We start from the raw sequence: 16117 nt of genomic DNA, 5'->3' as shown, positions 1-16117 counted from the left end.
TCCTCATGCAACTGGTGCTCATGTAAAGCGGTCTGATACCCAAAACCTTCGGGTCAAATTTGTGCTATATAAAACTGCGTAACAAACAAAACAGTTATTAACCCCTTTGCCGCTGGCTGAATTCCCTCGCTGTGCTGGGGGACGGCGCATACAGCGCCCCCATGCTCATGACGAGGTCAGCTTGTCATGAGCCACGGCGCTCCGGTGCTCATGACAAGCTGAGCTTGTCATGACCGCGCCCGCTCCAATGGAACGTTCAGCACAGCAGGGGAATCAGCCCAGCGTGCGAGCGTTCCACGGAACAGGCGCGGTCATGACGAGCTCAGCTCGTCATGAGCACCGGAGCACCATGGCTCATGACGAGCTGAGCTTGTCATGAGCGTCCAAGAGGTCAACAAGAGCTCTAATCTGCCAATTAAGCTTGAGGCAATTTAACCAATTATTACACTATGAGCATATCCCTTCGAAGTTGACCAGATCTTGAACAGATCCAATTTGCAACTTCCCATTTGTTGACATCTTTCAGACACTTCAATTACAATGGACCTACAAGACTATGTTATAGTGCAAATGGCCAGGCTTGTGAATTTATACATTTTCTCATGGGTAATACACCAAGCAATTCTCACACAAAAAACAAGAGCGACCAATATGTCCTTGCGAACTGGGTATTGCTGTTAGCAGAGACAGTGTTCACAAGGAACTCATTTTCCATAAATATTATAAATGTTTGCAGCAATTAGAATATCCTGCTTAACTCAATCAGAACAGCAAATCTAGAATGAAACCGTAGCTCAATTAGGCACACAATTATTTTAACAGGGTTTTACGTGAAGGTACACAGAACAAGATTTTTGTAGTCCTCACTTCAGCCGAAGTGAGTGTTATTTATTATGCATAACAGAATTTCACATACAAAAGGCATAAAATATTTACTCTGTGTATTTACATTATATACATCACATTTTAAAGTGATTTGTTAACCCCAGTGAAGTGACCAGAACCAAGGCAGTGGAACATCAATGTTGCAACTGGAAAAATTGTGGTGGTGGTTGTTGGTAAATAAAAGAGGAGCCAATTAGAGATGAAATACAATCAATTCTTCATGGACAACTATGGTTTGTTGGAAGCTCTCCCTTTTAAGAAAAACAGTCGATGACGTTTTGACCCTCTAGCGTTATTGGGTCTCTTCAGGACAGAGATTCTGGGGACGAGCAACACAATGTGGCTGCCCAATTTGCAGAAGTCCTTCTGAATATTCTGGGTTCTTCTTGATGCCAGTAAATAGACTAGATTCAGTTTCCACGAAAGCCACAGCTTGGATGCAGTTGTAGTTCACAGTAACAGTGATTACTGCAGGTCCAAAAATTAGTTGCGAGTAGTTGCCCAGGGTGAGGGCAGAGCTTCACGAATCACTTAGGGCCTGTTGTCATAAATTTGACTGGGACCGTCAGGATTGCTGTATTTAGTGGTCATTTAGAAGGATATGGTCCTCTCTCAATAGTAAGTATCCTCAAATGCTGAGGTTACTGCTTCAATAAGGAGAGGCAAGGAGCGCGGTAATGGATATTACCGGTGATTGTCCGGGAACGAATCTACAAGACGGGCATTGATACTTGCAATATCCCCGCCAGCCGGGGTTGGAAGTCTGTCTTCCGATCCCAGCTGGCGGGAATTGAAAAAGAAATTAAGGCATGTTACAGGTTGTCACTCCATCAGTTAGTATAATAATGGTTGCACTTACAGATAAAATCAACAATACAGAGCAGTTGATAGTTAGATGTTAACATGGCGCAGTACATCTACATATGAGCTATGGTTGTTGCACTGTAGAGGGGTTCAAGTAGTCAGGGGCAGAGTCATCACAGGCAATCTGAGTGTCAGTGATAGGGGAGTCAGTTACAGGTTCACCTGGGGTGGCCAGTCGGTGGAGGTAGAAAATGAAGGGGCCCATATGTCTGGGGGTATGCAAGCCGCTGGTATCAAATCCCAGAATTTGCCAAGGAGCGTCTGACAATGGGCTGCATCATCCAACCAGCGTTTGACCTGGGGTGCCGGTTTACGTCCCAAGTAAAGGGCCACCCGACGCTTGGCAAGCACCAGGAGCATCACAATCAATTAGCGGTTAGCATCTGATACGTGCATGACATAACTCAAGAGGCACAGCAGAGGTCAGGGGTGATGTGCTCAAGTGTAATTTTGCTAATGGCGGGGCACACCTCCAGACAGAACAAGGAAACCTTGGGACACAACCAGGCCAGGTGGGCGAAGTCCGCACCAGGTGCTGAGCAGCGCACACATCTGTCGCTGTCCATCAGGCCCATCTTGTATAATGATGTGGGGTGCAGTAGAGTCTGTGTAGATATTTAAATTGAACTAGCCGCAGGTGATAGTTGGGGGAGATGCGTTTGATTTGGGTGCAGCAGTATTGCCAGTGTTCGGGAGAGAGATCTCTTTCTAAGTCTGCACCCCATGCGTTGCCGGCACGTTCAGTGTTGATGGAGGAAGCAGCTAGTGTACGAGCATAAAGTCTTGTGACCATTTTCCGTGGAGAGTTAGAGGAGTGAACAAACTCAAGCACAGCGTTGGGCTGGGGGTAACGTGGAAACATGGGGTTGTCACTTTTGCATGTTGCTCTGATCTGATAGTAGAGTAGCTTATCGAGTTGAGAAGCGTTTTCATGAAGAGTGAAGAAATTATTGTCTGGGTAGATGTCGGCAATGGTGTGAATACTCCAGTCAGCTGCGCGGCGGGCCATACCCGCTGTCTGCAGTGGGGGAAACGACGGATTGCTGGCGAGTTGCAAGGATGACGCGTAGAGCGTACCGGCGCTGGTGTATTTGCGCAGCCCATCCCAGGCCCAGCGCAAACACTCAACCGTGTCGATACGCCACAGGGGACTTTCTGCGGCAAAAATGTGCAGTCTGCATTAGCCCTGGAGAGGCAAGGTCTGCCTCGACCACCACATGGCGCTGGAAAGGTGTTGGATGAATCCAGAAGTGGAGAAAACTGGCTTGGGCTCACAGCGCGTAGAGTTTGAAATCGCAGGCCCGGACCAAGGGTAGTGTTAAAAGGTCATAGGCGTTCTGGGCTGGCGACTGTCCCAAACCAATGTGATAATATTATAGCATCGTTTTTGGAAGAACTGTGACATGAGAGGAATGGTAATATTTAAAAAGAGGCATAGGAGTTTAGGGAGTACAACCATTTTAGCGATGGCGATGCGCCCAGCCAGTGATAGAGGGAGTTTTTGCCATGCAAGTATCTAGGTTTCCAGCCAGTCCATTGTCCTGCCGAATTTGGACCTCCACAGTTCGTCCACATCACTTCTTAACCAGATGCCCAGGTACCTGGTGGGGTCAGTCACTCAAACAAATGGGCAATCAGGAGTGAATCGCTTGGTCGCGTCCGTGAGTGGAAAAAGGACAGATCTTCTCCAGTTGACCGGGACTACGGAGAGAAAGCCAAAGCAGACAACCTCCCTGGTCATGGGCGCCTGGCAATGCATTCCCCCCGGATCACAATCTTGAAGGCCTCCCAGAGGGTTGAGGGCGACTCGACAGAGCCTGCGCTGTGTTTGAAATAGGCAATGATGGTGCTGTGTATGTTCTCACGGAAGGCGGCGTCGTGGAGGGCATTAGGAGGTAGGCGCCACGCGAACATGCGGCGAAGTGCGAGCGGGAGTCGCAGACATAGGCGCACGGGGGCACGGTCGGACAGAGTGCGGGCCATGTGGTCCACGGAGGTGGTCCAAGAGGTAATATCACGGGTAGTGATCCGGAGGTCGAGGCGGGACCGGGATCCAAGCAAGCCCATAATGCAGGTTCCCTCGCGCTTTCCAGGCTGTGCATGTCACCAGGCGTCCAGCAGAGAGTTAGCCATAATTGAGTGGAGAAGGGTAGTGGCCTATGGGTGTTGGATGCCGTCTCCAGAGCGGTCAGCGCCTGCGAGGGAGCTATATTAATGTCATCCCCCAAATCAGGGAATGGGGCCCCAGGGTGGAAATAAGTTCCCAGACATGTGTGAGAAAGTCTGGGTCGTCAGAGTTAGGGCCATAAAGTGCCGCTAGTATCAGCGGTTGATTGTAAAGTGTGCCAGCAAGGATCACATAGCGGCCCTCCAAGTCAATGGAAGTGTGAGTGTTGTACCAAGGAGGCCCCTTTTGAAAAGGATAGAGACGCTGCATGAGTAGTTAGAATAGAAGGAAGTGTACGATTCACCCCAGTGACGAGATAGTAGCCTAGATGAAGTAGCAGGAAGTAGGTGCGTCTCCTGAAGGAAACAAACATCAACGTGGTATCTGATAAGCTATAGACAGGCCATGGTATCCACTTGCATGTACCATATTTAGTCCACCTGGTGATTGATAATCCAATCTACTCACATGACTAGGCTTCAAGGGGCCAGATCAGGCATATAGGGCAGGCATTTCATAATGTAAGAATCCTCAGTCCAGTGAGACTGAAGAACTAGGGAGTGTCGACTCACTTGTGCGTCGAGCATGGACTTGTGCAACATGCGTACATCAGACAAAGCCCTGGGCCAGCCAAGTAGCTTACACATACTATGCAAGTTCTGCACCACTTCCTGCACTAAACACAGTGTCTGATAAAGTACATAAATTGTGTATGTGGTTGCCGTAGAATCAGGCTTGCTGTCAGTGGGACAGCTATAAAGCTCAGGGTCCTAAGGAATATGTGCTGATAGTGGGTACCTGGAGCCACCTACACAAATTAAACAAAGAGTGGCCATGTTCCTCAGCCACCAGGCTACTTCTACCAAAAAATAATCTTTTACAGGGAGAACCCCGCCACAGCTTAAAAGGTGCCTCATCTGCAAAAAGTCAACAAGCCTGGTTAACAAATAGTAAAATGTAATGCTTTTTATAAAATGGAACACAGGCTATTGGCAGCATGCAATAAACTGCACTAGATACATAATTTGAGCAACAATTAGTTTTCCACAGCAAAATCCGACAATAATATGCAGAAAATGGATTTAACAAAGAACAGAAAGGATCACTGCTCTTTTTAAAGTGAAAACAGCAAAAGCGTGCATATTTAGCGAGTCAAGGGGAAGGGAAGGAAGAAGATCTCAAGAGTATGAAAGGCACCAAGACCAGGTTTGCATCAAATACTTTGGAGGAGAGAAGTATAAGAGTATATTCCTTCTTCTGAAAGTTATTTTAGTTCTTAAGGAGTGCATTTCAGGATGAAAAAATACACCAAACAATTCACTGAATTGCAAACCGGGACAAGTGAATGCCCCGACAATGAGTGCATTGCTGATTGGCATTTAAAAAAAGTATTTTTAATATGCAGATTGTAGACAATTTGGAAGGAGACACGGCGTAGCATCTAGTTTGTTTTGAAAAACAGAGATCTGGGTTTTTAACCAAGCTCGGCCACTAAATCAAAAAATATTTTATATCTCGAACAGTAAATAAAAAATGTTTTTAACTACTTTGTGCGGTATATAACTATCCTAACTACGCATACCGATCTCTAACAGATCCTTTGTCCCCTAATTCGGTCTCAAGTGGATCCCAGGACCATGCTGTTCCATATACTACACCGCATGCCTGAAGATGCTTAGTGGCAGGTTCCCAGGGAGCAGCCAGCCAAAAATGTTCATTAGAGGTTCGCTCAGCCATCCAATTGATTACATGTATGTAGACTGCTAGGCAATTAGAGGATACAAAGAAACATTTGAAGTGTTGGATTGGGAAGGGACTGATCACCTTCCAATTAGGTCAGTTACAGCTTTACCAGCTACTGATAGAATTAAAAGGCAACGTTCATACAGCTATTAACCCCTTGGCTGCGGCGTTAATTCCGCCGCAGCGCTAGTGAGGAGGGGGGGCCACGCGGCGCCGCCATGCTCGTGACGGAACCACTCAGTCACGAGCCTCGGGCGCGCTGTGCTTGTGACGGAGTGGTTCCGTCACAGCCCCGCCCGCTCAATAGAACGTGCCGCGCAGGCGCGAAATCACTGCAGCGCAGGCGCGGCGGCCGGGCCGTTACAGAACCACTCGGTCACCAGCACAGCGATTCCGTGCATCGTGCATGGATGTGGTTAAAGAAAATCCTTAGACCGTAATGTATCCCTATTACCAGAGACAGGGAAATTCGCAATTGGAACCAAGTAGTTTAAATACTGAAAGGACAGATCAAGTTTGAAAGGACTCCTGATCAGGTGACCTTGAACAATTTTATGAGACAAAAGGAAAAAGTGGTCAAAGCCACTGCTGTGGAGAGGCGTGTTAGGCTAGGAGAAATTTGCAATCTCTGATTTCGATACCAAATACAGAATTAAGTACAGACTAATTAGAATGCCACGCAGGACTGCCCATGATGAGAAGGAGGACGTCTTGGGCCATTATAGACTTTTGTGCAAAAAATGTAAACGGTTCATCAAAATAATTCGAAAATTGTCACTGAAGGAGGCCTGGAGGTAGATGGTGGAGGCCATTCAAAAGAAGGACTTCCAAGATGTTCTCGAAAATGATGGCTGATGATTTAGTGATCATATTTAGTAAAAGAGGAACCAAATAACACATTTGTGAAGGGAAGTGCATTTTCGTCAATTGTATGCTCCGCCACGGACGCAGTAAAGCACTGTGGTACCTCACAACTGGAGGATGGAGACCCACTTTCTATAAATGCTAGCAAGATTGTGGAAGTTAAAAACCCGTTGAAGATGAGCGGGCTCATCCCCCAGATGGTGTCTCAATTATATGCAAAACTCTGAAACTATAAATTATATGCTCTGCACTTGCACAGTACTTCAGAATCAGCAATGCGGTGTACACCTTCTTGGAGGCCAGTATTACAGTCTCTGACCCTTTCCTTTACTCCTCCATGGTTCTGACAGGCGCTCCCCTAAACCTGTAGCCTTCAGATATACCTACCCTTGCACATCTTGAACTACGATGGGAGCAGTATATATATATATATATATATATATATATATATATATATATATATATACATATACACCATCTGTTAAGTTTTTGAAGGTCAGTGCAATTCAAGAGAGCTAACTAGCTATCTTGCCAAAGTGCATCTCCCTACCTGTTGCTTTAATCAAATACTCATGGCCCCAACAGCAAGCTATCAGAGGAATTGTAGGCAGTTAAAAGTCAACAACAGCAGCGGAATAACAAATGAGAACCTGCTTTACCAGTTAACTCTACGTAATTGAATCTATTATCTTCTTGGTGAGCCACTGCAATGTTGTTGTTTGTGGATCTCTGCTCTAGGTTGCTAAAAGTGCATTTGACTCAGTGTTGTGACATCCATTCTTAGTATATTTGGGTCGAGCACTTTCCACAGGAGAATGTTAACTGCAAACGATGCAACTCATTTTCGCTGCAACTTTTACCAATAGAAATTACATATCATGTCAATGCTCTAAGGAAAGACATATCAACAGATATAAAAAATCATTAGGTTGGTAGAATCCGGTGGTTGCAATTTACTCATGTTATCAGTACTGTTTACTAGTCATTACAAACAGGTACCAGTCAGGTCCTCCGACTCCCAAAGAAACCTTGCTTTGAAGTAAATTACTTCACAAATTATTATCATATTGCTATTCTCCACTTCCTGGAGAAAACACTTGAAAGAGTAGTTATAATCCAGTTACACAATCAACTGGGGAGGAGGCACCTCAGGCTACTGCCCTCATCAATCTGGAATACCCTTCCTTTTAGCACTGAAACAAAAACTCAGTTTGTCGCTAGCTCCCCTGATTCACATATAATACAAAAGTTTACTTTTCTCAGAATTTCCCGACCTGCGAAGGGGGGTTGACATGATAGAACATCACTTACTCTTCGCTGTTTGTTAGAAATGGCCTTTCTTGCAGGGTTAACCCAAACTTTTTGACTTCCTCCTCCTCTTGACCATGTTTATCGGCTTCAGAACTCCGAGTACTTTACCACTGCTAATCAGTGCTAAAGTGCATGTGCTTCTTCCCTAAACATGTGTGCAATTGGCGTATACCTGACATATTTAATATACTTAGAAGTTCCTGGTAAAGGGGTATACCATATATAGCCAGGGCCTGTAAATAAAATGCTAATAGTCGGCTGCTGCAGAAATTGTGCCACCCAGAGAAGTAGCCTTTCAAACCTGTCTCGGATGTGCAGTTTACTGCCACCTAACTTGGCATTTAAAATTACTTGCCTAGTCTTAAACTCCTCTTTTATTTCATATATATATATATATATATATATATATATATATATATATATATATATATATATATATATATATATATATGTGTGTGTGTGTGACCCCTAAGGTAGGCCCTAGGTAGCCGTAAGGGCAAGGTGTTAAGTAAGTACAAGGTAGGACATGTATTGTTGTGGTTTGCATGTCCTGGTTGTGACAGACAGCCTATTTCATTTTTCACGACCGTGAAGCCTACCTGTGTTTTAAACTAGCATTGGGAATTCCTTTATACCTTTCTAAGTGGTACTATCAGATCAGAAAGTAGTAGCTTTTTGATGTTTTATATGTTTGGAATGGTATTCATAAATCCTACTTACAAGTGATGTTGAATTTAACTTCACTATTTTTGAAATGCCACTTTTAGTGGACATTTCTGTGCACATACTGCTCTATGTGTCTGACAGCCTTTCTCCAATACACATCTGGGCTGGGTGACAGCTACATTGTGCATTCCATCTACACCACCACAACACAGGACACTCATCTGCATTCAACAGGAGTGAAGGTCCAGGGGTCCTAGGTTTAAATCTTACTTCATAAAAAGTTCAAACAGCAAAGGAACCTTGCTCAAAGCTCTGGACCATAAAAGCTTCATAAAGTAGTTGAGGTTTGGTGTGAACCTGTGTTCCTTGTTTTTAGATGACTGGTTGCTTTATATAACACGGATGAATCCTTTGTATCTTTTGTACTTTAGTGGCAAACTCAGGTCTGCATATTACATTCATTCATCTTCTTAAGGTGTCCATTTCACTCTTTGTGAGGGTTTTCAAGATTTTATTAAGCAATGAAAAAAAGGACAGCCGACACGTTTTTCACCCTATATGGCGAGTGGCGCCACAGCTTTTTCAAGGCTGTAACAAAAGAAGAGTACACTGTAAGAAGTAATGAGCATTAGAACAGTTAACCCCATAGAGTGAGAAACGGGTGCTTAGAAAATAAGTGAGCTCATGAGAAAAGTTTTTTTGTTTTAAAAATTCTTTAGGAAAAATCTATTTCTGAATTACAACTATATTAGTTCCAAAAAGGAACTTACAATTTTTTTTTCGAGAAATGGTATATCTACGGGACAAAGTACAAGACTAATATATTTTAAAAAGTGAGATAAGTTTTTGCAGAACCAGCGTAAAAGATCCAATTCCCATAGGAATTTTTAATAGCAAATGAGTAAACTTTCCCATCTTAAACGCTTCTATACATAAAGGAGAGTGTCTCGAATCGTTGTTACGCAATCAAGACCATAAATTAGGAGTCAACCTTTAGTACTAGATACCAAAGAAAGATAAAGGGTAAGTCCTAAGAAAGGAAGACATTTGCTGAAAAGAAGAAGTATTCAATACCCAGGCAGTTTTGTCACATCATTCTTAGACTTTTTCCAACAGTGAAAGTCACAGTACAGTTGATATGCATACAAATCTGTGGAAAGAGGTTATGGTTGCGGTCAGTTCAAAGTCATACATCGCTACATCATAATGCATTTCCAACTTCTCTTGCGGTGAAAATTATGCAGTCATTGTTGGTTGCTATTTAAGGTTTTTCTAAATAACGAAGGTGAGGAAGTACAAGTCAGTTTAAAACAAGTGTTAAAGGAAGAACGGTTGTGTCAGGCACCAGAAAATAATACCTTTTCAGAGAATTAAGAAAGTTGGACCAACTTGTATTATACGTCGAATTATAATGTTTCACTTTGTCATGGGTTCACATCGCCTGTGATATTTTTTCTTTTCATTTTGCCCCAAGTTTAGAGCTCCTGCGAGAAATATGCCATATCTGGTCTATTTAGTTGTAAAAGAGACGAGAGGCGGTGGCTTGAACTGGTGAGGGGATTCTGATCAACGAATTTGAATGCTACCTGTATCTCGGTGCGTTTCTAAGATTACCAGCGGACACCGATTTGGCCACATGTTCGGCCGTAGTAAAACTCCTCTAACCGAGCATGCATCCCAATTAAGCAATACATAGCTACATATCGTTCTAGCAAGACGAATTGAGAGAAAATGACTAATTCCCATTTTTTATGCTTAACCCTGCTTCGCGCTAAACTTGCTATCGTTTATTAAGTGCTATGCCATAATTTGCGCTGAACTTACTATTTCTGAAGCAGAGATCCGACAGCAGCGAAGTCTTCCGGGAAATCCGGTATGAGGCAATAGTCCCGTGTTTTAACTCGGGACCGCCGCCATATTAAATGGTCTTTCCCAATGGTGTGATCCGGAAGTAAACACCATATACTTCTGCAATTGTGTAATCTTGTGTTACGGTTTAAAATTGTGTTTTTGCCTCATAACTTCAGGGAAGCGATGTTTACGATGGACTTATCTTTTGCAGAAGTTTATAGGAAATTATGGTACAGCCCCTAGTTATATTGCGGTTCGTTGGTATTACCTTGGTTATTGGACCTGCATTTTGAGTTGTAGTCAACAAGGACGGACTCAAGTAACAGTCAAGGAAGCGTGGTGGCCATGTTGGAAGGCCATATTTATAGAAACTGTAGAAATATCTTGCTTAGATTACAGTACATGACACCTATGTCAGGGGGGTTATTTTTTATGTCGAGAGGCAGTGATCAGTAACAGCACTCTCTTTGTTATGACCATTCAATCAGCGTATAATAACAAATTGCATGTAGGAGTTAGATAAAAATTAGCTGACCCACACAAAGTGAATTAATGGAGTAGTGGCGCTACATTGGATATACTTTTAGGGAACATAATTGTGAATGTTGTCAGATCTTCCTCCTCCGACAGTGTCAAATAAATGAACTGAGGAAGATCGTGAAAATTATAATTGAGGTATCATTTGGTCAGAAACTCTCTGGTCTATGATTTTATCAAAGACATATTATTGATGTACATGTATATTCCCCTTGTGCTATGGTTACAGAGGTTAGGACAAATTATATCAGCTTAATAGTCTATCTGTGCACTTGGCTCTGATTATGTTTAGGTGGATTTTTTAAAAATAAAGTCAAGTACCATGAAGGCCTCATTATACCATTTAGGGTACATTTGAAGCGTTCTACAGACCAATTTTCCATTTTTGTTATTGCATAGCAGTTCACAGATTTTTACATGGATAATCTTGTTGCACTTGGAGCCTCTTATCAAATGTATAGTCTTTAAAGCCAATGGTCCCACTTAGTTCCTTATTGAAGCCCTTTTCAACAGTCTCCATGCCTATGATCAAGGCAATCTCCTCTTTTCGTAGACGTAGTTCCAAATTCCCACCTAGTTTATGCTGTTTTAGTTTTTTTAAACCAACAAATGAAAACAGTAGTTGATGGCAGTGATTTTTCATGAAATGGTCTACCAAAGGTTGTCTTGTGTATATTCCCATAGTGTTCTTGGATACGGGTTTTCAGTGGCCGTGTTGTGCTGCATTCAGACTGGTTTTCTTGGGTAGGGAGCAATGGACAGGCACTAGCACTTAAATAGGTAGTATCCTATCCCCGTACAAAGAGCTGATTCCCCCCCACCCCCCACCAGTAGCCTGCCAGACAGGACTGGGTTGAAAAGGATTCTTGTGCACTTCAGAGAACTCCTTTGAAGTCACACTCTACTTCAAAGGCACTTTTGGGTAGAAGTACTGGTGCTCTGACCTCCTAAAATCAGACATAGCATGGGACTTGTAAACAGACGCTGCTTGCTCTATATCTTATATCTAAATATTGCCAGAAGGACTGCTGTGCTGCCAGGAGGGGCTGCCACTCTGCAACCTACTTGTGTGTGCTGGCCTGCTGCCTACTACCTATTCGTTGTGGTACAAGTGTTCTCCAAGGGCTTGATTACTTGCCCCCTGTTCCTAAAATTCTCAGGGTCATCAAAAGATTTTTGCCGTACCAGGACTAACATGAGACTCTCAGTTCGACAGCTGACCCCTCTTGAGACTCCACGATCCACTTCTCTAAAGACAATTGCTCTGCCTTGGGAGGCCGACACTCAGTGCCCCCCACAACCGCGCCCTATAAGCGGAGACTTCAGATGAGTGTTGCTCCTCGGGCTGGGTGCCGAGTCGATCAGCTATAGTCCCTTCAAACGCATTGCCTGGGCAACACAGAAGTGCAGCAACTAAGTCATCCCCGCCCCAGTCACCTTGGACTGCCAGAGGGCGAAAACCCACTTCCCTTGTTCTCAGCACCCGGAGCAGGTACGGGCTCACAGTAGCCCTCGGAGGTCCCAGCAGCTTCCATGCTCCCACTGACAAGTGGCAGAGTCTGACTCAGTAGAGGGACCTTGTTGTTCCAACTCCTCTGTTTGAGCCAGGTAGTGTAAACCGGTCAGCAATACCGTGATTGCACGATCCAACGTGAGTGTTCTTTGGGGATTCCAGATTTAGCTAATCTTGCATTTTTGCCTACTTTAAACAAAACGCTTTGAACGGGAGTATCTCTTCGACAGTCGAGAACTATTGAACATAGGGATTCTTGATATTCTTTATATGTGCATATCTTGTGAAATATATGTGATATTTTTATTGTTTTGTTAATAATACTATTTTTATAAACCGGTGTTGTGGTGCATTCATTGTGTTACTGTGTTGCACAAATACTTTACACATTGCCTCCTTAGATAAGCCTGACTGCTCTGTGCCAAGCTACCAGAGGGTGAGCACAGGTTACTTTTTAGTGTGTACCTAGCTTACCCTAACTAGACTGGTAGTTCCTGCCTGGATTAGGTGCACACCTCAGCTAACCAGGAATTCTATTTTGAACACCATTCTACTCTTCTATGCTGTCCTGGATTGGTTCACCTTATTCCTTTTTGGCAGACTCTAATTTGTACAGATGGGCTTTCACAATGTCTATGCCCCGCCCAGTGACCACGTTCTGTCTCAATAAGTATTCATTAAATTGAACCATAGGCAGTCCTACCAGGAACTTATGTGAAATGTAAATATAGACTGGTTTAAAAAATAAAGAAAGGTAATAAAACTTAAAGAATCTGCAATGTTCAAAGGAGGTTGGCTGTTTTTTTCTGATTCTTTGAGAATGATTTCCTATGTAGAAGAGGTGAAAGATGGGAGGAAGCAGAATTTATACAAATTAGCAGTGTAAGACAGTTGGCATGGTTTCAGTGACACCATCCAAGGGCTCAGTTTTGGATGAGTTGGAACCTACAGCTTAATTTGGAAGTTATACTCGCTATAAAGAAAGAACAAACTAACATTAAAAGTATTTAGTTGATTTCTCTGTGGTTTGTTCTGTATAGAAGGGGGGAGTTGGCATTTTAGCTACAAGTTTGTTAGCAAGTAAGGAGCGTATGAGAAAGCAAAAACTAAATGGTGGCAAAGGGTTATTGGACAACCATCCGGTATGCTCAGGGAAAAAAAGTAAAGGAACAATCAGAGTATAACTGTAACCTAAGGTGTGAGAGTTTATGGAGACTATTAATCAAGTAAGCGTCAAGTCTTCAGGAAAAACCCAACAACCTTGCACAGAAACGTGTCATGATCCTGTGTTGCTTAATGGACGAATGTCTCATGAGGGCGGAAGTGGGGCTTACAAGCTGGTTGAGTTCTAAAGATTTGAAAAGATATCATTCCTGGTTTTGGATGAGGTACTCTTTAGCTCTTGGACCTAGACTATTTCTGGGGTTTTCCCCTTTCTTTGCTCAGCGTTATTTAAGGGTCTCATTGCAGATGAGTGAACTCGACTTACTAGTTGAGCACACGAGGATTACCTGATGTGCTAATTATCCCCATTTCAAAGAGAGAAAATCATGTTGGTAAAAACCCTCAGGTGCTTAATTAGCACAAGAGTTGAAATCCCCATTCGGGCTCACGCCAGATTAGTAATAAGGACCTTAAACTCAGGGTTAGATCCTTTCCATTTCTCACCCTTCTGGAAAGTTGCAGTAGGCATTGCATGTGTGATTGATTAGCAGTGCTGCTTCAATCAGGTACACAGTGGAAGGGAGTGTGATTCCACTCACCACATGCACTTGTTTCCTGAATATGCACTGTAACTCATCTGAAAAGAACACTGCTGGTAATGCTCGGTGCCTTGCAACACAAAGCCTCCTCGTCCACTGATCTACATTTTACTCTGAAATCATGCAGAACCCGATGATGATGTTCGACCTTTCCTACAATACATCTTACACTGTAGGATATATTTTGTAAACTTTCAATGTTACAATTATCCTTTTGGATAATTTTGGGCGTATCACGAACCGATTTCTCCTCTGGAAATTTAACCTTTATCTAGTACTTCCCAAGCATTAAAAAGCTTTCATTTTGTTGACAATAGTTAAGTATGATTTAACAGGGAAAGTATTTTATAACCTTTATTACGGAGGAAAAAGTCCACGATCTGCAATATGAAAAGAGGGAGGACAGATGATGACATAGATAAACCAGATCATCAGGGTGAGGGTACCCAGGGTAGGAAGTGAGGACATGTAATAATTCAAATGTCTCACCTTTTGCACCTGTTGAGCTAGCACCACAAGGTCGGAGGGATCGCCGATCCGATTGGTTTGGTAGGAGCTGACCAACTTGAGCCCACTTGGGTCAGAGCGGCTTTCCACGAGGGCAACTATAAACAGGATAAATTAAGGAAACATGAGTGACCTCTACATTTTCAGTTATGTAAAGTGCAAATAATAAAAACACGTCCTAGCTTACAATTTCACATAATATAGTGGAAGCGCTGTAACACACAGGCAGCACTTTCCAGCAGGAGTAAAATCCCTCCAGTGTACTAGCACCTATGTTCCAACCCATCAGCTATGGCATGGCATCCTTCTATCCTGTTCTTCGCATTGCCGCACTGTTAGATTTAAGGTGCATGAAAAAAGCATTTAGGTAAGTGAATTCACGGTCAACAATGTGGAAAATGGAGGTGGCGTTGCATCAATTTCAGATTAGTCGCAGTCGGATGTAAAGTAAATTAGGGAAAAGGTTAAGAAGCTAAACTGGATCGAACAAAATACTTTAGAGCAATAACTAAAAAGACTAACATCTGTTTATAAATTTTAATTGTATAATTTATGTAGACACAAATAAATGAAAAACATTATAAAAATAGGAAATTAATTTCAGAATGATTTGTAATGGGTCTACTATTTCCCTTCGGGTATGCGGCGAGTGCCTGAAAGAAGGGACACTAACACGATCACATGAAGAAACACTCATACAGAGTCACACAGACATTGCGCCATGTTACAGGACAAAATACAAGGCACCTTACTTTTGTTGAGAAATAGACAACTAAAGAGTTAACCATCAAAACAGGTCACAAACTCCAGATGTAGCCTTAAAAAGTAGCAGCGACACAATGATAAGGAACCAAAAAAGACAATTATTCCAGGTGAGGCTTGTCAGGCCCTTGACAAACTTTTTCAATTGAGTCCTGCAACAATGGGACATGACTGAGCAGGACTCTTTCAAAACTGGACAGACCACCATTGGAGTGGCTTTTGGCAATGAGCAAAATCGTCAACATAAGGTTCTCAGACTGGACAATACACTGCATGCTGCCTCTGAAACTGGAGGTGATATGGAAGAGGCTGCCTCCAAATAAGGGCACAGTACACTAGAGGTTGCACCCAGAACTCGGAAAAAAAGCCAGAGATAATGCAAATGTTTGCCTCTACCAATTATACTTTGCAACACCCTCATACCTGCTACATTGTTATGACTCTGATCACTCTGCAACTGTCTGGGTACCTTCGGTCCTCGTCTTCCCTCTCCTACTCCAGTACCTCGTAGCCTGGGGCATGCCCTGGAGTGTAACTCCCTGTAGTCACCTGCTTTCTGCTTCTTCTCATGCCGTAAGCGAACCAGTCCTAGCTATTCATGATACCTCTGGTCGAACATACAGCGTTTCTGTTGGAATTGGCCGTTCTTGCAGGGTCATCCCCAAACTTTTTGCTTCTTCCTCC

General features: G+C 43.3%; 1 protein-coding gene across 1 annotated transcript in view; it reads right to left on the bottom strand.

Annotated features, from left to right (window-relative positions):
- LOC147711055 (uncharacterized protein C1orf50 homolog) overlaps positions 1 to 16117 on the bottom strand; it is a 78555-nt gene that overhangs the window by 28401 nt on the left and 34037 nt on the right. The window contains exon 2 of the mRNA XM_086920106.1: positions 14654 to 14769. Coding sequence (XP_086776232.1) covers positions 14654 to 14769 — 116 coding nt within the window. The remainder of the gene's footprint in view (positions 1 to 14653; positions 14770 to 16117) is intronic.

Source organism: Lissotriton vulgaris, chromosome 5 (genome assembly GCF_964263255.1).
Source record: "Lissotriton vulgaris chromosome 5, aLisVul1.2, whole genome shotgun sequence".
NCBI lineage: Eukaryota > Metazoa > Chordata > Amphibia > Caudata > Salamandridae > Lissotriton > Lissotriton vulgaris.
Note: the sequence above shows the minus strand (reverse complement) of the source record. Positions and strands in the feature narration are given on the sequence as shown.